The sequence below is a fragment of the Oncorhynchus keta genome, chromosome 9 (assembly GCF_023373465.1).
Source record: "Oncorhynchus keta strain PuntledgeMale-10-30-2019 chromosome 9, Oket_V2, whole genome shotgun sequence".
NCBI classification, from domain to species: Eukaryota; Metazoa; Chordata; class Actinopteri; order Salmoniformes; family Salmonidae; genus Oncorhynchus; species Oncorhynchus keta.
The window spans coordinates 37,526,562-37,554,446 of record NC_068429.1 but is presented as its reverse complement, the minus strand read 5'-3'; the positions used below and the strand labels follow the sequence as shown (position 1 = coordinate 37,554,446).

At 42.9% G+C, this 27,885-nt stretch overlaps 1 protein-coding gene across 1 annotated transcript in view; it reads right to left on the bottom strand.

Annotated features, from left to right (window-relative positions):
• The window catches only part of LOC118388012 (melanopsin-B-like), a 53,725-nt gene extending 27,212 nt beyond the window's left edge, over window positions 1-26,513 (bottom strand). Inside the window, exons 1-2 of the mRNA XM_035776875.2 lie at window positions 26,244-26,513; window positions 2,927-3,074 (exon numbers count right to left, since the gene is read on the bottom strand). Of these exons, the coding sequence (XP_035632768.2) occupies window positions 2,927-3,072 (146 nt within the window). The 5' untranslated portion in view covers window positions 3,073-3,074; window positions 26,244-26,513. The remainder of the gene's footprint in view (window positions 1-2,926; window positions 3,075-26,243) is intronic.
• Between the last annotated feature and the right edge of the window lie 1,372 nt (window positions 26,514-27,885).

Below are 27,885 nucleotides of genomic sequence, written 5' to 3'. Positions count from 1 at the left end.
TCTTTTTGAGAGGTAGTAGGTGAATGGATGATCTCCGCATGTGTGGTTCTCACCATGAAGCCAAGAAGTAAAGTGATGGAGTGCTGCATCAGATTACCTGGCCTCCAAAATCACCCAACCTCAACCCAATTGAGATGGTTTGAGATGAGTTGGACCGCAGAGTGAAGGAAAAGCAGCCAACAAGTGCTCAGTATATTTTGGAACTCCTTCAAGACTGTTGGACAAGCATTCCTGGTGAAGCTGGTTGAGAGAATTCCAAGTGTGTAAAGTTGTCATCAAGGCAAATAGATACTTTAAGAATCAAAAATCTAAAATATATTTCGATTTTTGATGACTACATTTTATTTATTTATTTATTTAAATTTTTTTTTACCTTTATTTAACCAGGCAAGTCAGTTAAGAACATATTCTTATTTTCAATGACGGCCTGGGAACAGTGGGTTAACTGCCTGTTCAGGGGTAGAACGACAGATTTGTACCTTGTCAGCTCAGGGGTTTGAACTCGCAACCTTCCGGTTACTAGTCCAACGCTCTAACCACTAGGCTACGCTGCCGCCCCCAGAAACATGATTCCATGTGTGTTAATTCATAGTGTTGTTGTCTTCACTATTATTTAACAATGTAGAACATAGTAAAAATAAAGAAAAACCCATGAATGAGTAGGTGTGTCCAAACTTTTGACTTGTTCTATAAATGACAATTGTTTTGGATCCATTTTACCTTATGAATGCTAGAAACAGATTTCAGCATAATGAAAAGCATGTAAGCATGACAGATATTTCAGCCTCTTTTTCACAGTGGAATATAAATAGTTTTTCATTCTAGGCCTACGGCTTCATAATTGTGGGGGGTGAAATTCAAAGACCCAAGCCAAGGCTGTATCTTATGGAAATCTGTGTGCACTGACCATAGCACAGAACCTACCGAGTTGATTTATACTGTCTAGAATGTTTTAATTATATTCCCAGGCTTTTATTTTTTCATGTGAAATATTAGTCACTATTGGAAGCCACTGTCAGTAATACCCACATACATAATAATGGTCCCTTTCGTCTTAGTGTCCTTCAATTTGTAGCCATTTGTTTTTGCATTACATCATTAGATTACTTTCTTTCTTCTGTCATGTCCCAGATAGCAATGAGGAATCAGCCCAGAAGCAGCCCTCTCCCGAAGGGTGAAATTAGTTTAATTGGCCCGGAATCAGGTGTCGGACTCGGCCCAGAATCAAAATGAATGACTGCCCAGAATCGGCCCAAGTACATCGGGCTGTTTCCATCTACCGGAATGTAGCAGACTTTGCCAGGCATCTCACCAGCATCCCCCCAGAAGCAGCCCGATGCTAATTTAAATATATGCATACAAAATTACAAGATTTAGTCATTTTAAATATTACTATTATACATTTAATGCATACAAATTATATCAATCCACCCCCCAAAAAAATATGTCGGAGGAACACTACACCTGGTGACCGTGTCAGCGTGCATGCACCTGGCCCGCCACAGGAGTCGCTACAGCACAATGGGACAAGGACATCCCGGCCGGCCAAACTCTCCCCTAACTCGGACGACGCTGGGCCAATTGTGTGTCAGCTCTTGGGTCTCCTGGTCGCGGCTGGCATGAGTATCGAACTAGCATCTATAGCAGTTTGCACTGCGATGCGGTATCTGAGACCGCTGGGTCACTCGGGAGGCTCCCTCCACAAAGTTTTTAATGCCTTGCACAAAGTATCAAAATACTAATATACTACTTAAACAGGACTGTTAAAGAATTTAATTTAAATATTTATTGTATTTTTTGATCACAGAACATATGTGAAAATAAATAAATAATGAAATGTTATATAAAGCAGCCCGTGTAATCATGTCAGAGAGTAGCACCCAACGGCCAGAGCCCCAAGTAATACATTTGGGCCAGATAACTCACACCGGAATCGGCCCAAGCTCAATCCCGCATTCTAGCCATAAGCAATACTGCTGAAGGCGGCCCAGACTCGGGCCACATGACGTCTGCCGAGTCTGACTCTCAGCCGCGTGCCCCGACTCTCAGCCGCGTGCCTCGACTCTCAGCCGCGTGCCTGGACTCTCAGCCGCGTGCCTCGACTCTCAGCCGCGTGCCTCGACTCTCAGCCGCGTGCCCCGACTCTCAGCCGTAATCGGCACACATCCGCTGTGCTAGCTGGGGTCCGTGTGGTTGTTCGTCAGAGTCGCCAGTAATAGTGGTAAATATATATATTAGGTAAATGTTTGAGACATGTAGACTATTTGAGTCATTATGGAACCAAGATCACACATAGCAGTTTAATGTACTGGAGACCCTATTGAATGAAAACTCCACCAGAGAATCTGTTGGCCAGCAAATGGGAGGATTTTCAGCAGTTGAATTACGTTTATTCAGTGCATGCAAGGGAGCCACACCTGCACAGCCCATAACGTACTTGTATAAGGTAAGTCTGAGTACCAACTACTGAGAAGTGCTTTAAATCAAAATGTAAAAAAATGCATTGATTTCCTACGTCTGAATCGGGCCCTTACTGAAGAGCTGAACACAAACAGTTTTGAGGAATTTAAACGGACAGGATGGCAAAAAGAACAGGCATATGAGGACAAATCGGAGAGCTAGAACCAAAGGGTGTGAAAATCTGCGATGATGCCTATTCTCATGCCTGTTCCCACAAAGATCTTCAAATGTCCTCTTTAAATACCTTGCATGGTCAAATCTATCCTGTAAATAAACACTTCCTTATTACTTTGGTGAATCAAATAAGAGGTTTAGAGGATAAAAAAAGGAAACAATTCAGCCTGGGTGCCAGTCTGAAAGAGAGCAGAAACAGACTGGTACCCAGGCTAGAAACACTTGCCCTCTCCCCTCCAACAGGTGATTTTCCCTCCTTCATTCCCCTCTTCCCTCAGGTACTGGGGCCTACCTGAAGAAGGCGTACATCACCAGGGCGTTCCCACCGACCCCTACTGCTCCAATCACCACGACAAAGCAGGCCACGATGTAATGAGCGTGGTCTGGCACATCCACCTTCCGGAAGAAACCTCGGTCCATGTTGTCCATGCCTGACATGCCTGGGACAAAGAGAGACGCAGACCTGACTCAGTCCATATGAACAACGTAATGGACAATACAACACTTTCACTAAACCACTTTCACCACAGAGCTCTCCCTCTCTTTCACAACATCTGTCTCTCTCTTTCTCTCTCTCTCTCTCTCTCTCTCTCTCTCTCTCTCTCTCTCTCTCTCTCTCTCTCTCTCTCTCTCTCTCTCTCTCTCTCTCTCTCTCTCTCTCTCTCTCTCTCTCTCTCTCTCTCTCTCTCTCGCTCTCTCTCTGTCTGTCTGTTTATTACATAACTGTCTTCCATGGTTTGCCTTGGCTCTATAATATCAGTAGTAAACATTGACTGTTTTCCATCCGATAGAGGATGGAACAAGGTAGTAAGACAACAGCTCTCAGAATGAATCCAAACATCATATCTGACCTCCCATCATCCTCCAGGTGAAATGTGTCCTGTGGTTCAGATATAGATCCCTTCCAGGTAGAGCCTTGTGGCTGAGCTGCTGAGGTGTAGTCAACATACTGTAGCTCTGCCCAGACAGGGGTTCCTTACTCATTGGTGTGAAAGCATTGATCGGCTGCAAGCCACTGCACAACAATAACAATCAAAAACCTTTAGTTATCATGGATCTAAGTGCTTGTGACAAGCAACCATTTGGAAAGAGAATTTAGGAGAGACTGCACGTACTATGAACAAAACGTTATGTTTGGGCATTTTTGTTTTATAAAAGTTTGTTACTTTTGGTGATAAAATTATACAATATGTGAAATCATAGACTTATGAAGTCATATACTATTTACTTTAATGCAGCATTTTTTTTTTCAGTGTTAATAAATTAGAATATTAATCACTGGGTTATGTCCATCCATAACGCGAATGATTAAAGGAAGTGATTAAGCGGTGGCATTTTGTGATGATGAATATAGCCATGCAGACCCTGCAGTGTGTTGGCTTGGCTCTGGTTGACCGCAACCCCATTGAGGTACTGATTATAAGAGGATTTGTTTATTTATGTTAATGTGATCAAATCAAGACTGCCCAAAGAGTCACGCAATGTAAAGCCATGTCTAGGGTTGGGGAGTAACAGATTACATGTAAGGGATTACAAAAAAACGGTAACTATGTTACCAGCAAAAAATATTTTAATCAGAGTACAGATACTTTTGAAAAACTACTTACTTTACTAAATTCCGAAAGGATGTTAGCGAGAGAAAAAAAAGAATTGACACTTCTCTGTTTTCTCAATGACATTCAAATCACTATTGAAAAAAGGCGCAACTTTAAATTTATACCACCTGAGCGAGTCTGACCACAAGCCATAGACCACTTAGATGACACCAATGTGTTTGATGGATCGTGAGAAAAGAGCAAGCTTCAGTCCAAGATATGTCTTCCAATGGTGCGACTGCTGTCGGCATCCAAAGATTATCCAATTTGAATAAACGCTTGGAGTTAAGGATGAGTACAGTGGTGTAGTCTACGGCGATACGGATATCACTTATCATTGCTGTCTACATAGCACATTCATGTGAATCACACTGCTGCTCTCTCATTTAGCTATCTGCTCCTTATGGATTGTGGTTGTTGTAGATCGCTGTTCACAAATCTAACTGTGTATTTGAACCCAATAATGGTTGAACTCAAGAAGTTTAAACTGCCTATCGATCATTGTTTTTTAAACCAGTGGACAGCTTAGTGAAAAATGCGCTCTTGCAACTGCTGCATAGTGAGGATTCCAGCCAATGGAATAAAAGTGGGGTGTTCAATCTAATTCATGCTGATAAAAAAAAATCCATAGGCTTAATAGACACATGCTCAAACTCGCACACTTATGATAGACTTAAAGGGGCAATCTGTAGTTGCTACATACATTTTTGGATTTATAAATTATACATATACAGTGGGGCAAAAAAGTATTTAGTCAGCCACCAATTGTGCAAGTTCTCCCACTTAAAAAGATGAGAAGCCTGTAATTTTCATCATAGGTACACTTCAACTATGACAGACAAAATGAGAAGAAAAAAAATCCAGAAAATCACATTGTAGGATTTTTAATGAATTTATTTGCAAATGATGGTGGAAAATAAGTATTTGGTCAATAACAAAAGTTTATCTCAATACTTTGTTATATACCCTTTGTTGGCAAGGTTTCACAAGGTTTTCACACACTATTGCTGGTATTTTGGCCCATTCCTGCATGCATATCTCCTCTAGAGCAGTGATGTTTTGGGGCTGTTGCTGGGCAACACGGATTTTCAACTCCCTCCAAAGATTTTCTATGGGGTTGAGATCTGGAGACTGGCTAGGCCACTCCAGAACCTTGAAATGCTTCTTACGAAGCCACTCCTTCGTTGCCCGGGCGGTGTGTTTGGGATCATTGTCATGCTGAAAGACCCAGCCACGTTTCATCTTCAATGCCCTTGCTGATGGAAGGAGGTTTTCACTCAATCTCACGATACATGGCCCCATTCATTCTTTCCTTTACACGGATCAGTCGTCCTGGTCCCTTTGCAGAAAAACAGCCCCAGAGCATGATGTTTCCACCCCCATGCTTCACAGTAGGTATGGTGTTCTTTGGATGCAACTCAGCATTCTTTGTCCTCCAAACACGACGAGTTGAGTTTTTACCAAAAAGTTATATTTTGGTTTCATCTGACCATATGACATTCTCCCAATCTTCTTCTGGATCATCAAAATGCTCTGTAGCAAACTTCAGACAGGCCTGGACATGTACTGGCTTAAGGGGAAAGTAATTTAAAAGTAACTGAATGTAATCAGATTACGTTACTAGTTTGGGAAATCCAAAAGTTATGTTACTCATGACAGTTTTGGACAGGTAACTGGTAATTGTAATGGATTACATTTAGAAAGTAACATACCCAACCCTGGCCATGCCCCCTCCCTTAATGTGTAGCCATAAAGCTAGTAGAGCAGAGTGGTGTGGGTGGGCACCATTCAACTGCTGTTTATCTGACTGACTGACTGACTGACTGACTGAAGCCCCCTCATCAGTGACCGGGAGTGTTTCACAGTAATCTCAAGAGGCAATGGTTATTTTACTTATAGCGCAATCAGCACCTTTTGTTTGTGTTTTAGAAGCTATGTGTTTCAGAAGCTCTCCAAAGATGTGTGTTGGGGGAGGTGGGCAGATGCGTCACGCCCCCTCAGATCTGTCCTGTTTCTTAAAAATATTTTTGTTGTTGTTTCTCTGTAATATTACTATCCACCTGGCACCTAACTTTTATGAAGTTGGTTTTAGCTAGCCCCAGATAGGTTCCCAATCTCCCAACTTCATAACTTACTACCAAGAAGCTATTTGAGGCATCAAATTAGAGTAGCTAGCTTGGCTAACTAGCTTAGCTGGCATGCCTGCTGGCAAGGTTGGTAGCAAGTAATTACTAAACAATTACTAACCAGATGCCTCACAATTCCTCAGCTGGCAGCTTCATTAAATAGTACCTGCAAACAACCAGTCTCAACATCAACAGTGTAGAGGCGCCCCCGGGATACTGGCCTTCTAGGCAGAGTTGCAAAGGAAGGCCATATCTCAGACTGGCCAATAAAAATAGAAGATTAAGATGAGCAAAAAAACACAGACACTGAACAGAGGAACTCTGCCTAGAAGGCCAGCATTCCGGAGTCGCCTCTTCACTGTTGACATTGAGATGGGTGTTTTACGGGTACTATTTAATGAAGCTGCCAGTTGAGGACTTGTGAGGCGTCTGTTTCTCAAACTAGACACTCTAATGTACTTGCCCTCTTGCTCAGTTGTGCACCAGGGCCGGCCACTCCTCTTTCTATTCTGGTTAGAGCCAGTTTACGCTGTTCTGTGAAGGGAGTAGTACACAGCATTGTACGGGATCTTCAGTTTCTTGGCAATTTCTCACATGGAATAGCCTCCATTTCTCAGAACAAGAATGGACAAACGAGTTTCAGAAGAAAGTTATTTGTTTCTGGCCATTTTGAGCCTGTAATCAAACCCACAAATGCTGATGCTCCAGATACTCAACTAGTCTAAACTAGTCAGTTTTATTGCTTCTTTAATCAGGACAACAGTTTTCAGCTGTGCTAACATCATTGCAAAAAGGTTTTCTAATGATCAATTAGCCTAAGCTAACACAACATGCCATTGGAACACAGGAGTGATGGTTGCTGATAATGGGCCTCTGTATGCCTACGTAGATATTCCATTAAAACTCAGCCATTTCCAGCTACAATAGTAATTTACAACATAAACAATGTCTACATTGTATTTCTGATCAATTTGATGTAATTTTAATGGACAAAGAAAACAAGGACATTTCTAAGTGACCCCAAACTTTTGAACGGTAGTGTGTGTATATATATATACAATACCAGTCAATAGTTTGGACACACCTACTCATTCAAGGCTTTTCTTTATTTAGACTATTTTCTACATTGTAGAATAATGGTGAAGACATCAAAACTATGAAATAACACATATGGAATCATGTAGTATCGAAGAAAAGTGTTAAACAAATCAAAAAAAGTGGTAAGGGTAGGTAAGGGATTGTGTTTTTTTTATTAATTTATTTGCAACTTATTTTTTTACTTATTTTGTACATAATGTTGCCGCTACCGTCTCTTATGACCGAAATGAAGTTCTAGACATCAGGACTGCGATTACTCACCACGGACTAGCAGAATCCTTTTTTTCATAACATGACTCGACGCGAATGATATACTGCTTCCTCGGGAACAGGCCCCGATCCCTGTGACCTGCGTGAAGAGGAGGTTGAGAAAGAGGGGCTGAAGGTCGGGTTGCCTTCTGAGAATTCATAGGCGATCGAATAAACCCCCACTTCCCTCCATTCTGCTAGCAAACATGCAATCTTTGGAGAATAAAATCGATGAGTTACGCGGAAGATTAAACTACCAATGGGACATTAAAAACTGTAACATCGTAAGCTTCTCGGAGTCGTGTCTGAACGACGACAATATCAACATATAGCTGGCTGGTTATACGATCAGAAGAACAGCGGCGTCTGATAAGACAAGGGCCGGCGGTCTTGGTATTTTTGTAAACCACAGCTGGTGCACGATATCTAAGGAAGTCGCGAGCTATTGATCACCTGAGGTAGAGTATCTCATGATATGCTGTTGACCACACTACCTACCGGGAGAGTTTTCATCTGTATTCTTTGTAACTGTTTTACATACCACCACAGTCAGAGGCTAGCACTAAGATAGCATTGAATGAGCTGTATTCTGTCATAAGCAAACAAGAAAACACTCACCCAGAGGCGGCACTCCTAGGAGCCAGGGACTTAAACCAGTTTGACCAAATTTCTATCAGCATTTTAAATGTGCAACCAGAGGAAAAAAAACTCTGGACCACCTATTCTCCACACACAGAGACGCATACAAAGCTCTCCCTCAGCCTCCATTTGGCAAATCTGACCATAATTATATCCTCCTGATTCCTGCTTACTAGCTAAAATTAAAGCAGGAAGCAACAGTGCCTAGAGCAATAAAAAAGTGGTCAGAGGAAGCAGATGCTAAGCTACAGGACTGTTTTGCTAGCACAGACTGGAATATGTTCTGGGATTCCTCCGATGGCATTGAGGAGTACACCACATCAGTCATTGGCTTCATCAATAAGTGCATCGATGACGTCATCCCCACAGTGACCATACGTACAAAGCCCAACCAGAAGCCATGGATTACAGGCAGCATCCGCACTCAGCTAAAGGCTAGAGCTACCGCTTTCAAGTGACACGAGCCTACCAGATGAGCAAAACTACTTCTATGCTCGCTTCGAGGCAAAAACACTGAAACATGCATGAGAGCACCAGCTGTTCCGGAAGACTGTGTGATCACGCTCTCCGCAGCCGATGTGAGTAAGACCTTTAAACAGGTCAACATTCACAAGGCTGCAGGGCCAGACTGATTACCAGGAGGTGTACAGCTAGCATGCCGTGACCAACTGGCACGTGTCTTCACTTGTGTCTTCACATTTTCAACCTCTCTCTGTCCGAGTCTGTAATACCAACATGTTTTAAGAAGACAACCAAAGTCCCTGTGCCCAAGAACATTAAGGTAACCTGCCTAAATGACTACCTACCCGTAGCACTAACATCTGTAGCCATGAAGTGCTTTGAAAGACTGGTCATGGCTCACATCAACACCATCATCCCAGAAACCCTAGACCCACTCCAATTTGCATACCGCCCTAACAGATCCACAGATGACGCAATCTATACTGCACTCCACACTGCCCTTTCCCACCTGGACAAAAGGAACACCTATTGACTACAGCTCAGCATTCAACACCATAGTGCCCTCAAAGCTCATCAATAAGCTACGGACCCTGGGATTTAACACCTCCCTCTGCAACTGGATCATGGACTTCCTGATGGGCTGCCCCCAGGTGGTAAGGGTAGGTAACAACACATCCGCCACACTGATCCTCAACACAGAGACCCCTCAGGGGTGCATGCTCATTCCCCTCCTGTACTCCCTGTCCACTCATGACTGCCGGCCAGGCACGACTCCAACACCGTAATTAAATTTGCGACGAGACGAGACAGCCTATAGGGAGGAGGTCAGAGACCTGGCCATGTGGTGCCAGGACAACAACCCCTCTCTCAACGTGATCAAGACAAAGGAGATGATTGTGGACTACAGGAAAATGAGGACCGAGCACGCCCCCATTCTCATCAAAGGGCTGCAGCAGAGCAGGTTGAGAGCTTCAAGTTCCTTGGTGTTCACGTTACTAATAAACTAACATGGTCCAAGCACACCAAGACAGTCGGGAAAAGGGCTTGAGAAAACCTATTCCTCCTCAGGAGACTTGGCATGGCTCCTCAGATCCTCAAAATGTTCTACAGCTGCACTATCAAGAGCATCCTGACTGGTTGTATCAATACCTGGTATGGCAACTGCTCGGTCTCCGACTGCAAGGCACTACAGAGGGTAGTGCGAACGGACATTGGGGCCAAGCTTCCTGCCATCCACAACCTCTATACCAGGCGGTGTCAGAGGAAGGCCCTAAAAATTGTCTGCCCTAGTCATAGACTGTTAAATAGACTGTTAAATCTTCTATCTGCGGTACCAGAGTGCCAAGTCTAGGTCCAAGAGGCTTCTAAACAGCTTCTACCCCCAAGCCATAAGACTCCTAAACATCTAGTTAAAAGGCTACCCAGACTATTTACAGTGCCACCCCCACGACCCCCCCCCCCACCCCCTATTTACACCACTGCTACTCTCTGTTGTCATCTATGCATAGTCACTTTAATAACTCTACCTACATGTACATACTACCTCAACTAACCGGTGCCCCCGCACATTGACTCTGTATTGGTACCCCCCTGTATATGGTCTCGCTATTGTTATTTTACTGCTGATCTTTAATTACTTGTTGCTTTTATCTCTTATTCTTATCCATTTTTTAAAACTGCATTGTTGGTTAGGGGCTCGTAAGTAAGCATTTCACTGTAAGGCGCATGTGACTAATAAAATTTGATTTATTTGAAAATATATTTGAGTTTTTAGATACTTCAACGTAGCCACCCTTTGCATTGATGGCAGCTTTGCACACTCTTGGCATTCTCTCAACCCGCTTCATGAGGAAAAAAAGACCAAGTCCATATTATGGCAAGAACAGCTCAAAAGAGCAAAGAGAAACGACAGTCCGTCATTACTTTAAAGTCATGAAGGTCAGTCAATCAGGAAGATGTCCAAAACTTTGAAAGTTTTATCAAGCGCAGTCGCAAAACCATCAAGCACAATGATGAAACACCCAAAGATACCTCTGCTGCAGAGGATAGTTAATTAGAGTTAACTGCACCTCAGATTGCAGCCCAAATAAATGCTTCACAGAGTGCAATTAATAGACACATCTCAACATCAACTGTTCAGTGGAGACTGCATGAATCAAGCCTTCAGGGTCGAATTTCTGCAAAGACACCACTACTAAAGGACACCAATAATAAGAAGAGACTTGCTTGGGCCAAAAAACACAAGCAATGGACATTAGACCGGTGGAAATCTGTCCTTTGGTCTGATGAGTCCAAATTTGACACTGTGTCTTTGTGAGACGCAGAGTAGGTGAATGGATGATCTCCGGATGTGTAGTCTCCACCGTGAAGTGTGGAGGAGGAGGTGTGATGGTGTGGGGGTGCTTTGCTGATGACAGTGTCAATTATTTATTTAGAGTTCAAGGCACACTTAATCAGCATGGCCACCACAGCATTCTGCAGCGATACGCCATCCTATCTGGTTTGTGCTTAGTGGGATTATCATTTGTTTTTCAACAGGACAATGACCAAACACACCTCCAAGCTGCGTAAGGGCTATCTGACCAAGAAGGAGAGTGATGGAGTGCTGCATCAGATGACCTGGCCTCCACAATCACCTGACCTCAACCCAATTGGGATGAGTTGGACCGCAGAGTGAAGGAAAAACAGCCAACAAGTGCTCAGCTTATGTGGGAACTCCTTCAAGACTGTTGGAAAAGCGTTCCAGGTGAAGCTGGTTGAGAGAACGTCAAGAGTTTGAAATGCTGTCATCAATACAATAGGCAGCTACTTTGAAGAATCTAAAATCTATTTTGATTTGTTTAACACATTTTTGGTTACTACATGATTCCATGTGTTATTTCATAGTTTTGATGTCTTCACTATTATTCTACAATGTAGAAAATAGGAAAAGTAAAGAAACTTCTGTGTCCAAACTTTTGACTGGTTCTGTATATTATTATTTTTGTAATTGTTTTGTGTGTGCCTGCTTTGCATGTTATTTTAGCATTAATACGTGTCACACATCAGTTTACAAACCATGTAAAAAAAAATGAAATAATTGAGTTAACAAAGCCGCATGCAAAGATTGTCTCTTTTTTGGTTTCTTGAGTAAGGCAGCTCCAAAAGCAGGTGTTTCAGCCGAGCTCAGTGCCTGCTGTGGTGGTGGGTTAACCAGCAGATAATACAGAGCGTAGGGGTTGGTAATGTTCTCTCATTGCGCCATGATTGGCTCAGTGATCTGTCACTCATGGGGACACTATTTCACCACAAAATCTATGTGGAGAGCTCGAAAATAGATTTACATTAGGAGTGCTCATTCAAGAAGGCTCAAGGTCATAAAATGACGTCAAATCATGTTATATCTACATAGCTTTATGTGGACTGATCATGTCAACATGATACTTTCAAAATGTTAGCTAGCAAGCTAGACAAGCAGTCATCGTCATGAATCAAGTTGCCAATCTACTGGCAAATCCTTTTCAATCCTTGTCATATGAAGATAAATTATAGATAAAATGCATTGGCCATTGGACATAAACATTACACAACAAGTTGTAAATCGCAAATTCAAAAATGAGTGGTTTGGAAGGAATCAGTGGCTAACTGCAAGCTTTCCAAAGCAATCCCTAGCATAATATTCAGTGGAGTGGGTGTGTGGTCCAAGTCTGGGTTTAAGGGTCTCTTTTCCAAGCTTAAAATGATAAACATTCACATACAACACCATGGGCCAGAAAATGTTGAATACTTTGGCCATGCTGTCAATCCATCATGACTTCTGCCGCATTCAAACTGAAGAACACTGACGTCACGATTGAACCTAGTTTTTTTCAGAGTTCCCAGTTGTCTTGAAAGCACCATAAATCCAGAGAACGCCAGGCTTTGATGACAAAATGTGCCCACATGAAGGACCGCCGCGCCACCTTCCTGTTCAAGTGAGCACAGAACAACAAGGTGAGTCCAAAAATGTCTTGTAGGCTGATGCATAATGGTGTAATATGCCAGGGAGATATGTATACTGTAGCTTAGAAAGTAATACTAAGTGTATGTTGTGTAGTAAGCTGTTAGTAGCCCATGTGCCTCACCCTAATAATACTGTTCTGACTTGGTGGTGCACATGTAACCTATAGCCTGTTTTAGATAAATGTAGTCATTGAATATTGTAAGAGCTTTCATTGTCTGCTTATATGCCCCCTGTATTTATCCTACGGCTCTGACTTGGTGTACAGGGAGAATACTCTAAGAATGGCCCATGTTCTGAATTATGTCGCTGTACATTTCAAAAGTGCTGAACAAATAGCTATATTGACTACATCCGTCCTAACTCGATCATTAATGTCTTATCTGCTCGTCGTTCCCTCATGCCATAGTTTCTATGTCTCAAATTGTCAGTAGAAACCACATTTGTTTAAGCAAGTCAGCCATATAATTTATGTTTTTTATATTTGACATTTTTTTAATTGAACCTTTATTTAACAATGCAAGTCGCGGTCAGTAAATGACGCTGAATGAACTGTTTCTCTGCCAAATCAAATGTTATTTTTCACATACACATGGTTAGCAGATGTTAATGTGAGTGTAGCGAAATTCTTTTGCTTCTAGTTCCGACCATGCAGTAATATCTAACAAGTAATCTAACAATTTCACATCAACTACCTTATACACACAAGTGTAAAGGAATGAATAATACATATGAGATGAGTAATGTAGGGTATGTAAACATTATATAAAGTGTAATTGTTTAAAGTGACTAGTGATACATTTATTACATCCAATTTTTTATTATTAAAGTGGCTAGAGATGAGTCAGTATGTTGGCAGCAGCCACTCAATGTTAGTGATGGCTGTTTTTCAGTCTCTCGGTCCCAGCTTTAATGCACCTATACTGACCTCGCCTTCTGGATGGTAGCGGCGTGAACAAGCAGTGGCTCGGGTGGTGGATGTCCTTGATGATCTTTATGGCCTTCCTGTCACATCAGATGGTGTAGGTGTCCTGGAGGGCAGGTAGTTTGCCCCCGGTGATGCGTTGTGCAGACCTCACTAACCTCTGGAGAGCCTTACGGTTGTGGGTGGAGCAGTTGCCGTACCAGGCGGCGATACAGCCCGACAGGATGCTCTCGACGGTGCATCTGTAAAAGTTTGTGAGTGTTTTCGGTGACAAGCCAAATTTCTTCAGATGTTGAGGTTGAAGAGGAGCTGTTTGCACCTTATTCACCATGCTGTTTGTGTGGGTGGACCATTTCAGTTTGCCCGTGATGTGTACGCCGAGGAATTTAAAACTTTCCACCTTCTCCTTTGCTGCCCCTTTGATGTGGATAGGGGGGTGCTCCCTCTGCTCTTTCCTGAAGTCCACGATCATCTCCTTTCTTTTGTTGACGTTGAGACACCACACTCTAAGGGCCCTGACCTCCTCCATGTAGGCTGTCTCGTCGTTGTTGGTAATCAAGCCTACCACTGTAGTGTCGTCTGCAAACTAGATGATTGATTTGGAGGCGTGCATGGCCATGCAGTCGTGGGTGAACAGGGAGTATAGGAGAGGGTTGAGAACGCACCCTTGTGGGGCCCCAGTGTTGTGGATCAGTGGGGTAGAGATGTTGTTTCCTACCCTCACCACGTGGGGGCGGCCCGTCAGAAAGTCCAGGACCCAGTTGCACAGGGCGTGGTCGAGACCCATGGTCTCAAGCTTAATGACGAATTTGATGGGTACTATGGTGTTAAGTGCTGAGCTGTTATCGATGAACAGCATTCTTACATAGGTATTCCTCTTGTCCAGATGAGTTAGGGCAGTGTGCAGTGTGATGGCGATTGCGTCGTCTGTGGACCTATTGGGTGGTAAGAAAATTGGAGTGGGTCTAATGTGTCAGGTAGGGTGGAGGTGATATGATCCTTGACTAGTCTCTCAAAGCACTTCAGGATGACGGAAGTGAGTGCTACGGGGCGATAGTCGTTTAGCTCAGTTATCTAGCTGTCTTAGGAACAGGAACAATGGTGGCCCTCTTGAAGCATGGGGGAACAGCAGACTGGAATAGGGATTGATTAAATATGTCCGTAAACACACCAGCCAGCTGGTCTGCGCATGCTCCGAGGACGCGGCTAGGGATGCCGTCTGGGCTGGCAGCCTTGCGAGGGTTAACACGTTTAAATGGTGTACGGATGATGGCGCCGGAGGAAATGGCTGCCCCTTCTGCGGTGCCATTGTTTTGGGTTGTCTACTGGCATCCGAACCATTGTCCTGGGTGGTGGTCCAAACATAGGATCCGCTTCGGGAAAGTCGTATTCCTGGTCGTAATGTTGGTAAGTTGACGTTGCTCTTAAATACAATAGTTCTTCCCAGCTGTATGTAATAAGACTTAAGATTTCCTGGGGTAACAATGTAAGAAATAATACATAAAAAAAAAAAAAAATACTGCATAGTTTCCTAAAAACGCAAAGCGAGGCGGCCGTCTCTGTCGGCGCCATTCTATTTGGCTAGAGGACTACTGAAAAAGACAAGGCTCTGCTGATATCAGGGTGTAACGGTGGTAAGGATTCACAATGCAATTAATGCATTGTTTAGTGTTGTGTTGTGTAGGGGCTTTGCTGGCATATTTTTCCCCACCAAGATTTACATGCCAAAATCGCTACTGCCTACACTACTATATAGACTCTCCCCTCCAAGTCTCCGACCACTACCTTGTATCCTTTTCCCTCTCGCTCTCATCCAACACTTCCCACACTGCCCCTACTCGGATGGTATCGCGCCGTCCCAACCTTCGCTCTCTCTCCCCCGCTACTCTCTCCTCTTCCATCCTATCATCTCTTCCCTCTGCTCAAACCTTCTCCAACCTATCTCCTGATTCTGCCTCCTCAACCCTCCTCTCCTCCCTTTCTGCATCCTTTGACTCTCTATGTCCCCTATCCTCCAGGCCAGCTCGGTCCTCCCCTCCCGCTCCGTGGCTCGACGACTCATTGCGAGCTCACAGAACAGGGCTCCGGGCAGCCGAGTGGAAATGGAGGAAAACTCGCCTCCCTGCGGACCTGGCATCCTTTCACTCCCTCCTCTCTACATTTTCCTCCTCTGTCTCTGCTGCTAAAGCCACTTTCTACCACTCTAAATTCCAAGCATCTGCCTCTAACCCTAGGAAGCTCTTTGCCACCTTCTCCTCCCTCCTGAATCCTCCCCCCTCCCCTCTCTGCAGATGACTTCGTCAACCATTTGAAAAGAAGGTCGATGACATCCGATCCTCGTTTGCTAAGTCAAACGACACCGCTGGTTCTGCTCACACTGCCCTACCCTGTGCTCTGACCTCTTTCTCCCCTCTCTCTCCAGATGAAATCTCGCGTCTTGTGACGGCCGGCCGCCCAACAACCTGCCCGCTCGACCCTATCCCCTCCTCTCTTCTCCAGACCATTTCCGGAGACCTTCTCCCTTACCTCACCTCGCTCATCAACTCATCCCTGACCGCTGGATACGTCCCTTCCGTCTTCAAGAGAGCGAGAGTTGCACCCCTTCTGAAAAAACCTACACTCGATCCCTCCGATGTCAACAACTACAGACCAGTATCCCTTCTTTCATTTCTCTCCAAAAATCTCGAACGTGCCGTCCTTGGCCAGCTCTCCCGCTTTCTCTCTCAGAATGACCTTCTTGATCCAAATCAGTCAGGTTTCAAGACTAGTCATTCAACTGAGACTGCTCTTCTCTGTATCACGGAGGCGCTCCGCACTGCTAAAGCTAACTCTCTCTCCTCTGCTCTCATCCTTCTAGACCTATCGGCTGCCTTCGATACTGTGAACCATCAGATCCTCCTCTCCACCCTCTCCGAGTTGGGCATCTCCGGCGCGGCCCACGCTTGGATTGCGTCCTACCTGACAGGTCGCTCCTACCAGGTGGCGTGGCGAGAATCTGTCTCCTCACCACGCGCTCTCACCACTGGTGTCCCCCAGGGCTCTGTTCTAGGCCCTCTCCTATTCTCGCTATACACCAAGTCACTTGGCTCTGTCATAACCTCACATGGTCTCTCCTATCATTGCTATGCAGACGACACACAATTAATCTTCTACTTTCCCCCTTCTGATGACCAGGTGGCGAATCGCATCTCTGCATGTCTGGCAGACATATCAGTGTGGATGACGGATCACCACCTCAAGCTGAACCTCGGCAAGACGGAGCTGCTCTTCCTCCCGGGGAAGGACTGCCCGTTCCATGATCTCGCCATCACGGTTGACGACTCCATTGTGTCCTCCTCCCAGAGCGCTAAGAACATTGGCGTGATCCTGGACAACACCCTGTCGTTCTCAACTAACATCAAGGTGGTGGCCCGTTCCTGTAGGTTCATGCTCTACAACATCCGCAGAGTACGACCCTGCCTCACACAGGAAGTGGCGCAGGTCCTAATCCAGGCACTTGTCATCTCCCGTCTGGATTACTGCAACTCGCTGTTGGCTGGGCTCCCTGCCTCTGCCATTAAACCCCTACAACTCATCCAGAACGCCGCAGCCCGTCTGGTGTTCAACCTTCCCAAGTTCTCTCACGTCACCCCGCTCCTCCGCTCTCTCCACTGGCTTCCAGTTGAAGCTTGCATCCGCTACAAGACCATGGTGCTTGCCTACGGAGCTGTGAGGGGAACGGCACCTCAGTACCTCCAGGCTCTGATCAGGCCCTACACCCAAACAAGGGCACTGCGTTCATCCACCTCTGGCCTGCTCGCCTCCCTACCACTGAGGAAGTACAGTTCCCGCTCAGCCCAGTCAAAACTGTTCGCTGCTCTGGCCCCCAATGGTGGAACAAACTCCCCTCATGACGCCAGGACAGCGGAGTCAATCACCACCTTCCGGAGACACCTGAAACCCCACCTCTTTAAGGAATACCTAGGATAGGATAAAGTAATCCTTCTCACCCCCCTTAAAAGATTTAGATGCACTATTGTAAAGTGGCTGTTCCACAGGATGTCATAAGGTGAATGCACCAATTTGTAAGTCGCTCTGGATAAGAGCGTCTGCTAAATGACTTAAATGTAAATGTAAATGTATATATGCTCATCTGCCAGTTTATTAGGTACACCCATCACGTACCGGGTCGGACTTCTCTTTTGCCTCCAGAACATCCTGAATTCTTTGGGAATGGATTATACAAGTCTGAAACTTTATTTTCTCAATTGGTATTAAGGGACCTAATGTGTGCCAGGAAAACATTCCCCACACTAGTACATCACCACTACCAGACTGTACCAGGCAGGATGATTCCATGGACTCATGCTTTACATCAAATCCCGACTATGCGATCAGCATGACGCAACAAGAACCGGGATATGTCGGACCAGGTGATGTTTTTACACTCTTCAATTGTCCAGTGTTGGTGATCACGTGCTCATTGGAGCCGTTTCTTGTTTTTAGCTTACAGGAGTGGAACCCGGTGTGGTCTTCTGCTGAAATAGCCCATCCGTGACAAGGACACGGATTTTGCGTTCCGAGATGCCATTCTGCACACCACTGTTATACTGTACCGTTATTTGTCTGTTTGTGGCCCGCATGTTAGCTGGTACGATTCTTACCATTTTCCTTCAACCACAGGACTGCTGCTGACTGGATGTTTTTTTCACACCATTGTCAGTAAACTGTCGATACTGTCGTGCGTGAAAAGCCCAGGAGGGGAGCAGTTTCTGAGATATTGGATCCGGCACGCCTGGCACTGACGATCATACTCCCTGCCTGTGCCATTAAATCAACTCACTGCCCTGCCTGGTGCCATTAAACCCACTGGCTTCCAACTCATCCAGAATGCCTACGCAGCCCGACTCCAGGTGTTCAACCTTCCCAAGCCTGCTCTCTACCACGTCAGTTCCCCCAGCCCAGTCCTCCGCTCTGGCCCCCAATGGTGGAACAAACTCCACTGGCTTCCAGTTGAATACCTAGGATAGGATAAAGTAATCCTTCTCACCCCCCTTAAAAGATTTAGATGCACTATTGTAAAGTGGCTGTTCCACAGGATGTCATAAGGTGAATGCACCAATTTGTAAGTCGCTCTGGATAAGAGCATCTGCTAAATGACTTAAATGTAAATGTAAATGTAATACTACGCTCAAAGTCATTTAGGTCACTTGTTTTGCCCATTCTAACGTTCAATGCAACAGTAAGTGAATGCCAAGATGCCTTATATAGCAAGCCACGGCCATGTGACTCACTGTCTTTAGCAGCGATCCATTTTCGTGAACGGGGTGGTGTACCTAATAACCTGTCCGGTGGGTTTTGGTAAACCAAAACATAAATATAGAAAAAAGGAGTTGCCTGGTAATGTGTATGTAAAATAGAAATTGTGTGAGCAATAATATCAGTGAAGACCTCCACCTCTTCCAGGGATATAGGAGACACTACATTTCCCTCAGCCAGAATAATTGTCTCTAAACCAATTTTGGATGGGGTGAAATGCTAGTGCCTGGGAATACAATTTAAAGTTTGGTACGGGTAGTCCTCCTATTTCTATCTCTCTTTGTAAGTGTGTTCATTTTATCCGGGATCGTTTACCTTGCCATACACAGTGAAACCGCACTATACATTTTATCCCAGTAGCCAGAAGGGGGAACCATGGGAGCATTGAACTACAGAAATTAAGCCATGGCAATATATACATTTTGACAATAGATATTCTTCTAATTAATACAACTGGGATATTATTCCATCTACTGAGGTCAGATTGAATTGATTTGAGCGTTCGGTTAAAGTTTCTGCCAATGGTTTTATCTAAGGAAGGAAATATATCTACTCCCAAATATTTAAAATGGGAAACAATTGGGATTCCATAAGTAGAGATGGAGTCCTCCATCAGGGTCTTGAGAGGCATAGGGCTGATTTGGTTGAATCCATTTTAAAAGTTAGGTATCTATGATCCTTAATGTGTTTGGGAGCTATTGAGATACATTGTCTAGATATAGCAAAATATTGTCTGTGTACAAATAATGAGATTAAGTAGATTCTCAGGAAATGTGTGTTATTTCCTTCGATTCATGAATTGCTTGGGCCAGGGGTTCCATGGAGTATATATAAACAGAAATTCAAATTACAAGTCAACTGACCATTGTTTATATATTTACAATCAGCCACTTGCTGCTATTTTATTTACTTGCACAAAGTGTTGCTTTTTCTATATCTGCCCATAACATATTACAAAACCCCATCTGTTACAACACTGAACACAGTGAGTGATGGTCTGACTCAAGTGTGTCACATCAATTCAGGGCTCCATGCTGTGCTCATTGATGTTGCAGCACATCTCTACACTCAGGTTGACGTCAGAGACACTTTCTATCACCTTGACACCTTCCTCCTGCTCCTCCTCCTCAAAACAAAACATTAGCAAGCCAGTCTAAAACCCAGGCTAAATGTAAACCAAAATACTTAGCAAACCAATCAAAAACCCAGGTTAAAGGTAAACCAAAACATTTAGCAAGCCAGTCTAAAACCCAGTCTAAAGGTAAAACCAAAACATTTAGCGAGCCAGGCTATATCCCAGGCTAAAGGTAAAACCAAAACATTTAGCAAGCCAATCTAAAACCCAGGCTAAAGGTAAAACCAAAACATTTAGCAAGCCAATCTAAAACCCAGGCTAAAGGTAAAACCAAAACATTTAGCAAGCCAATCTAAAACCCAGGCTAAAGGTAAAACCAAAACATTTAGCAAGCCAATCTAAAACCCAGGCTAAAGGTAAAACCAAAACATTTAGCAAGCCAGTCTAAAACCCATGCTAAAGGTAAAACCAAAATATTTAGCAAGCCAATCTAAAACCCAGGCTAAATGTAAACAAAAACAATTTGCAAGCCAGTCTAAAACCCATGCTAAAGTTAAAACCAAAACATTTAGCAAGCCAGTCTAAAACCCATGCTAAAGGTAAAACCTAAATATTTAGCAAGCCAATCTAAAACCCAGGCTAAATGTAAACAAAAACAATTTGCAAGCCAGTCTAAAACCCATGCTAAAGGTAAAACCAAAACATTTAGCAAGCCAGTCTAAAACCCATGCTAAAGGTAAAACCTAAATATTTAGCAAGCCAATCTAAAACCCAGGCTAAAGGTAAAACCAAAACATTTAGCAAGCCAGTCTAAAACCCATGCTAAAGGTAAAACCTAAATATTTAGCAAGCCAATCTAAAACCCAGGCTAAATGTAAACAAAAACAATTTGCAAGCCAGTCTAAAACCCATGCTAAAGGTAAAACCAAAACATTTAGCGAGCCAGGCTATATCCCAAGCTAAAGGTAAAACAAAACATTTAGCAAGCCAGTCTAAAACCCATGCTAAAGGTTAACCAAAACATTTAGCGAGCCAGTCTATATCCCAGGCTAAAGATAAACCAAAACATTTAGCGAGCCGGTCTAAAACCCATGCTAAAGGTAAAACCAAAATATTTAGCAAGCCAATCTAAAACCCAGGCTAAAGGTAAAACCAAAACATTTAGCGAGCCAGTCTAAAACCCATGCTAAAGGTAAAACCAAAATATTTAGCAAGCCAGTCTAAAACCCATGCTAAAGGTAAAACCAAAACATTTAGCGAGCCAGTCTAAAACCCAGGCTAAAGGTAAACCAAAACATTTAGCGAGCCGGTCTAAAACCCATGCTAAAGGTAAAACCAAAACATTTAGCGAGCCAGGCTATATCCCAGGCTAAAGGTAAAACAAAACATTTAGCAAGCCAGTCTAAAACCCATGCTAAAGGTTAACCAAAACATTTGCTAATCCCAGGCTAAAGATAAACCAAAACATTTAACCAAAACCCATGCTAAAGGTAAACCAAAACATTTAGCAAACCAGTCTAAAACCCATGCTAAAGGTAAAACCAAAATATTTAGCAAGCCAATCTAAAACCCAGGCTAAAACCAAAACATTTAGCAAACCAGTCTAAAATGCTAAAAAACATTTAGCAAGCCAGTCTAAAACCCATGCTAAAGGTAAAACCAAAACATTTAGCGAGCCAGTCTAAAACCCAGGCTAAAGGTAAACCAAAACCAGGCTAAAACCCATGCTAAAGGTAAACCAAAAATTTAAGCCAGGCTATATCCCAGGCTAAAGGTAAACAAAACATTTAGCAAGCCAGTCTAAAACCCATGCTAAAGGTTAACCAAAACATTTAGCGAGCCAGTCTATATCCCAGGCTAAAGATAAACCAAAACATTTAGCGAGCCGGTCTAAAACCCATGCTAAAGGTAAACCAAAACATTTAGCGAGCCGGTCTAAAACCCAGGCTAAAGGTAAACCAAAACATTTAGCAAGCCAATCTAAAACCCAGGCTAAAGGTAAAACCAAAGATTTTGCAAGCCAGTCTATAACCCAGGCTAAAGGTAAACCAAAACATTTGTTGAGCCAATCTACAACACAGGCTAAAGGTAAACCAAAACATTTATTGAGCCAGTCTACAATACAGGCCAAAGGTAAACCAAAACATTTAGCGAGCCAGTCTAAAACCCAGGCTTAAGTTAAGCCACAACATTTAGTGAGCCAGTCTAAACCCAGGTTAAAGGTAAACCAAAACATTTAGTGAGCCATTCTATAACCCAGGCTAAAGCTAAAACCAAAATATTTAGCAAGCCAGTCTAAAACCCAGGCTAAAGGTAAACCAAAACATTTAGCGAGTCAGTCTAAAACCCAGGTTAAAAGTAAACAACAACAATTGAGTACTTCATTGAAAGAAAGTCTGTATTTGTTTGAAGAAAATACTCACATGTAAAAGTTTCATTCTGTTTCAATTAAATTGTTTTATAAAACATATTTTACGAACTTTCTGTTGCATGACAGTGGGCAGAGTATGTGTATTCTCACTGAAAGGCAAATAAAATAATGGTAATGGAAAGCAGTTGAAAGCAGAATGTACTGTGCTTTAAACATGACTTGTCATTTTACTGGGGTTGGTGTTAAGCTTGAAGCAATTTGATTAGATCAGTGGGAAACAAGCAGGAGTACTAGGATCCCTGGGGGTACTTGGCCTATACATAGGAGGTACTTGAGAAGACTCATGCGATGATAGGCCTACTGGTAAAATGCACATGAGGGGATACTTCAGGGGTATTCTGGACAGAGCATTTGGTTGTACAGTAACTGAAAAAAGCTGAATTTATCTATGATCCTAAATGCATTTGGGAGCAATTGAGATACATTGTCTAGATATAGTAAAATATTGTCTGCATATAATGTGAAGTAGATCAGTAGATTTGAAGGAAATGTATGTTATTTCCTTCGCTTGATGAACTTCCTGGGCTAGCGGTTCCATGGATAATAAAAAATATCAAAGGTGAAATTAGATCGCCCTGTCTGCTTGCTTCTAGTGATTCCGAATGGAGCACAGCAGATATTTCCATTATGTTCCAAGACAGACCAGAGATATGACCATTATAGATATCAAAAGTTTTTTCTGCATCGAGAGATAATACAGCTGTTGTTTCTGATGAAGCATTTAAGACATGTAATTATCCGCTCCCCCTCTATGGCACTCGAGGGCGCCAAGCGGCCCATCATTACGCACACCTGTCACCATCGTTATGCGCATCAGCACTTCATGAGACTCACCTGGACTCTATTACTTTATCGATTGCCTCCCCTATATCTGTCACTTCCTCAGTTTCTTCCTCATGTCTGCCTTAATGTCGTTTTATTCCCCGTCCAGACGCTGTCCTTGTTTTGTTTCATGTCCGTAATTGATTAAATATCCACTCCCTGTACTTGCATCTGGTCTCCCAGAGTCTGTCCTTACAGTAATAGTTGGTGGAGGTTATCCCGAAAATAAATGTTTTTTAACAAACCCGCTTTAGTCCGTGTGGGCCAATTTGGGTAATTAAGTCTCGAGACACGACAACAACATTTTGGAAAACAGTTTTATATATGTGTTTATCATAGATAGGGGGTTATAGTGAGAACACAGGGTGGCATCCTTAACTTTTTTTAATAAAAGCGAAATTAGTGCTGTATTCACGTCTTTCCAAAATCAAGCTTTGTGAATGGCTGTATTCATCATTTCGAACAATAGTGGACCTTATTTATTTTAAAAAATGAAATGTGCCTTTATTCATGCTATCCAATGCCCTTTTGAGTTGAGAGAGATTTGGGCTCACAGCGATGTGACTTCTTCTGTTGTGAGAAGAGGAGTTCTTAATTATTTTAGAAAGGACTTATTCTGGCTTGGTGTGGATGTACAGTTTTTTAATAATATTTTAATGATTCATTTGGGTTCTGACAGTAATTTCCCTGTTTTAGATTCAATAGTTACTATATCAGGTAACTGTTCATTACTGCAAAGTTTGTTGGCCAAATAAACGACTAGGACGATTACCATGTAAGTAATGGCTGAGTCTAACTCGATGGATGGTAAATTCTGCTTTATGTCTCATCAATAAATTAAGTTCTGTCTTGATTTTGAAAAGAGTAACTGGTCTGAAAAGAGTGTGTTGAGAACGCTCTAACACAGTTAACGACATTTCCATTTCAGATGTATTTTTTAATTGCAATTTATTCAACCAGGTGCAAATGCAGCTGCACAATTTTTTATAAAACTTTAGTGGCATCCCATAGAATCCAGGGGTCGACTGAATTTTGATTGATCATTATGAATGAATTTAGTTACATTTCAAATTAATCAGGATTTTGTAGTAATGAAAGGTTGAAATGTCATCTTGTGGCTCTTTTAGTAGATTCTAAGATTTGAAGTTGGCAGCTGTTTGTGTGGTGATCAGACAAGCTCATATTAAGTCAGATTTCTATTTTCTTGATTAAAGAAAATACAGGTGTAGATAATTGTATGAAATTGATTTGCGAGAATGTTTCCTTTGCTTTAAGATGATGTGCTTGCCGGGCAACAATGATGTTGTAATCAGAGAGTATACAGTATGCTAGAGAGCCTTGGTTGCATGTGGACTGTAGTTATTAGATTTGTCTCGCACGTCCAAAATGTCGTTAATGTCTGTCCGTATAACCAGATGGAATTCAGTTAATTATAACAATATGGTGTTCAGAGAATCAAGAAACGCAGGATCATATGAATTTGGAGCATACACATACAGGCTATAGTAGTAGGTGCCAGGCGCACCGGTTTGAGTGTGTGAAGAAGTACAAGGCTGCTGGGTTTTTCACGCTCAACAGTTTCCTGTGTGTATCAATAATGGTCGACCACCCAAAGGACATCCATCCAACTTGACACAACTGTGGGAAGCATTGGAGTCAACATGGACCAGCATCCCCGTGGAACGCTTTCGGCAGCTTGTAGTGTCCATGCCCCGACGAATTGAGGCTGTTCTGAAAAAAGGGGGTGCAACTCAATATAAGGAAGGTGTTCATAAGGTTTTTTGTACACTAACTGTGTATATTTGTTTAGGACTTATGTTATTCATAAATAAATCAAGTGAAACACAATAAGTAAGCATTTACCCATTCAGACTTGTACATTTAAGTTCGTAGACTTGATGACATATGGTGAGTAATAAAGGAAAAGGAGAAAAGTAGGCGAGATATAACCAGATGGAATTCAGTATGCAAGCCTAAACAGTCAAATGGATGGTTGTACTGTAGGAGTAATATCCCTTGAGCCATAATCATCATTATTATTATTAGCAATATGGTTTAAATGACCATAAACATAAATGTACCTTAAATTTGTATTAAGCATTTAGGTGTTCTATACTACATTTTAAGTAGCGTAAAGGGAAGGGGACACTGATCAACAGGAAGAAGAAATAAGGAATTGTGTGGTAGCTCATATAGGACTGGCCATCTATCCTAAACAGTCGTACAATAAAAAATAGCAGGGGAATAGCTTCCAATTTATATTGCCATATTTAGGCCACATATGGATGCAATGTGCTGTATCCCCACAATGAAGCAGCCCCAGTCTGTATGACACTTCAATATATTGTACATTAATTGAAGTGGAGTCCTTATTGTCTAGATGTCCTGGATCATATGGAATATATTAAGAAGGAAGTCCAATGTACAGCAATAATAGTATTCCTTTGACCCAAGTGAGGGGGTGTCCTCATCATTGTCTTATGCTGAGGGCAGCATCATAGCCATAGGCTAGGCTGTGTGGTTGTGCATGGATAGCATACCTGAATATTGAGCCAGTCAGATTGAGGTTAGCCTAGATCTGTCGGCTCGTTCCCATGTGTGTTGGGCTTGATGGGTTTCTCGAAGAAGGAATGTGAGCTTTATAATGGCCAGGGAATAGGGGAAATAGTCTAATTCAAATAATTCCAGACTTATTCAATGTATTCTTTTTTAGAAGGGATGCCCTGCAGTGTAGTGAATGAAAGAAAGTTTTACAGAAATAAACATAGCTTTCAACTCGCAATACTGCAAACATTTTGAAGACAGATTTGATACGAGCTTCATCTTCAAATCACAAAATCCATCAATCAATCTATGTTAGCAGAGAGAAAATGACTGTGAATAAATCATAAATAAGTCAATTGCACATACCTGTTGCCCTAGTGATGTCCTCCTCCTCCTGTTGAGTGTGTTGGTGTGGACTGGTGGAGATGGGTGACTTTGGCTGCGCAGCATGTATAGGAAGTGCTGGAGAGAGCAGACAGACTGGAGGTTTAAATGTTGTGTAAGGTTCTAGACCCCAGCCTCTCTCTCTCTCTAATTCCTGGGTTAGGTGGAGCCTGACGTTTGTTCAGGTACTCTGATGATAATCACCCAAAGTTACAGGAATCAACTGCTCTGCTCACCACGACTCTGCTCTCACCTCAGCCTCCTCTCAGCCAGCCAGTCAGCAGAAAGATTAACAGTGAGAGAGCAGGAAAGCAGCCTCCCCCATCCCCGACTCCTCCCCTGCTTCCCTCCCTCCCCTGTCACTCTGCCCTCTGTTCTCACGCTGGTCATGTGTCACATTGATTTCCAATGTGCTTTTGGCAATATTTTTCATTGTTGCATGTAACCTTTAAATCTTAATTAGTTTTGGATTAGATTAGTTATTCACTTACTATGTAGACTTTGACTGAATTCCATGATGAGGACATTTGTGAGGAGTGCAGGTCTTGGCAGTGCTGCCAAGAAGAGGGGGTAGTCTGATCATGTTAGGCACAGGGACTACATTTCAGCAGGGGTCATTAAACTCGTTTTTCAACCACTCCACAAATTTCTTGTTAACAAACTATAGTTTTGTCAAGTCGGTTAGGACATCTACTTTGTGCATGACACAAATAATTTTTCCAACAATTGTTTACAGACAGATTATTTAACTTATAATTCACTGTATCACAATTCCAGTGGGTCAGATGTTTACATACACTAAATTGACTGTGCATTTAAACAGCTTGGAACATTTCAGAAAATAATGTCATGACTTTAGAAGCTTCTGATCATAATTTGAGTCAATTGGAGGTGTACCTGTGGATGTATTTCAAGGCCTACCTACAAACTCAGTGCCTCGTTGCTTGACATCATGGGAAAATCAAAAGAAATCAGCCGAGACCTCAGAAAAGAAATTGTAGACCTCCACAAGTCTGGTTCATCCTTGGGAACAATTTCAAAATGCCTGAAGGTACCACGTTCATCTGTACAAAGAATAGTACGCAAGTATAAACACCATGGGACAACGTAGCCGTCATTCCGCTCAGGAAGGAGACATATTCTGTCTCCTAGAGATGAACGAACTTTGGTGCAAAAAGTGCAAATCAATCCCAGAACAACAGCAAAGGACCTTGTGAAGATTCTGGAGGAAGCAGGTACAAAAGTATCTATATCCACAGTAAAAACGAGTCCTATATCGACATAACCTGAATGGCCGCTCAGCAAGGAAGAAGCCACTGCTCCAAAAACCCCATTAAAAAGCCAGACTACAGTTTGCAACTGCACATGGGGACAAAGATCGTACTTTTGGGAGTAATGTCCTCTGGTCTGATGAAACAAAAATAGAACTGTTTGGCCATAATGACCATTGTTATGTTTGGAGGGAAAAGGGGGAGGCTTGCAAGCCAAAGAAAACCATCCCAACAGTGAATCACGGGGGTGGCAGCAACATGTTGGGGGTGCTTTGCTGCAGGAGGGACTGGTGCACTTCACAAAATAGATGGCATCATGAGGAAAGAATATTAGGTGGATATATTGAAGCAAC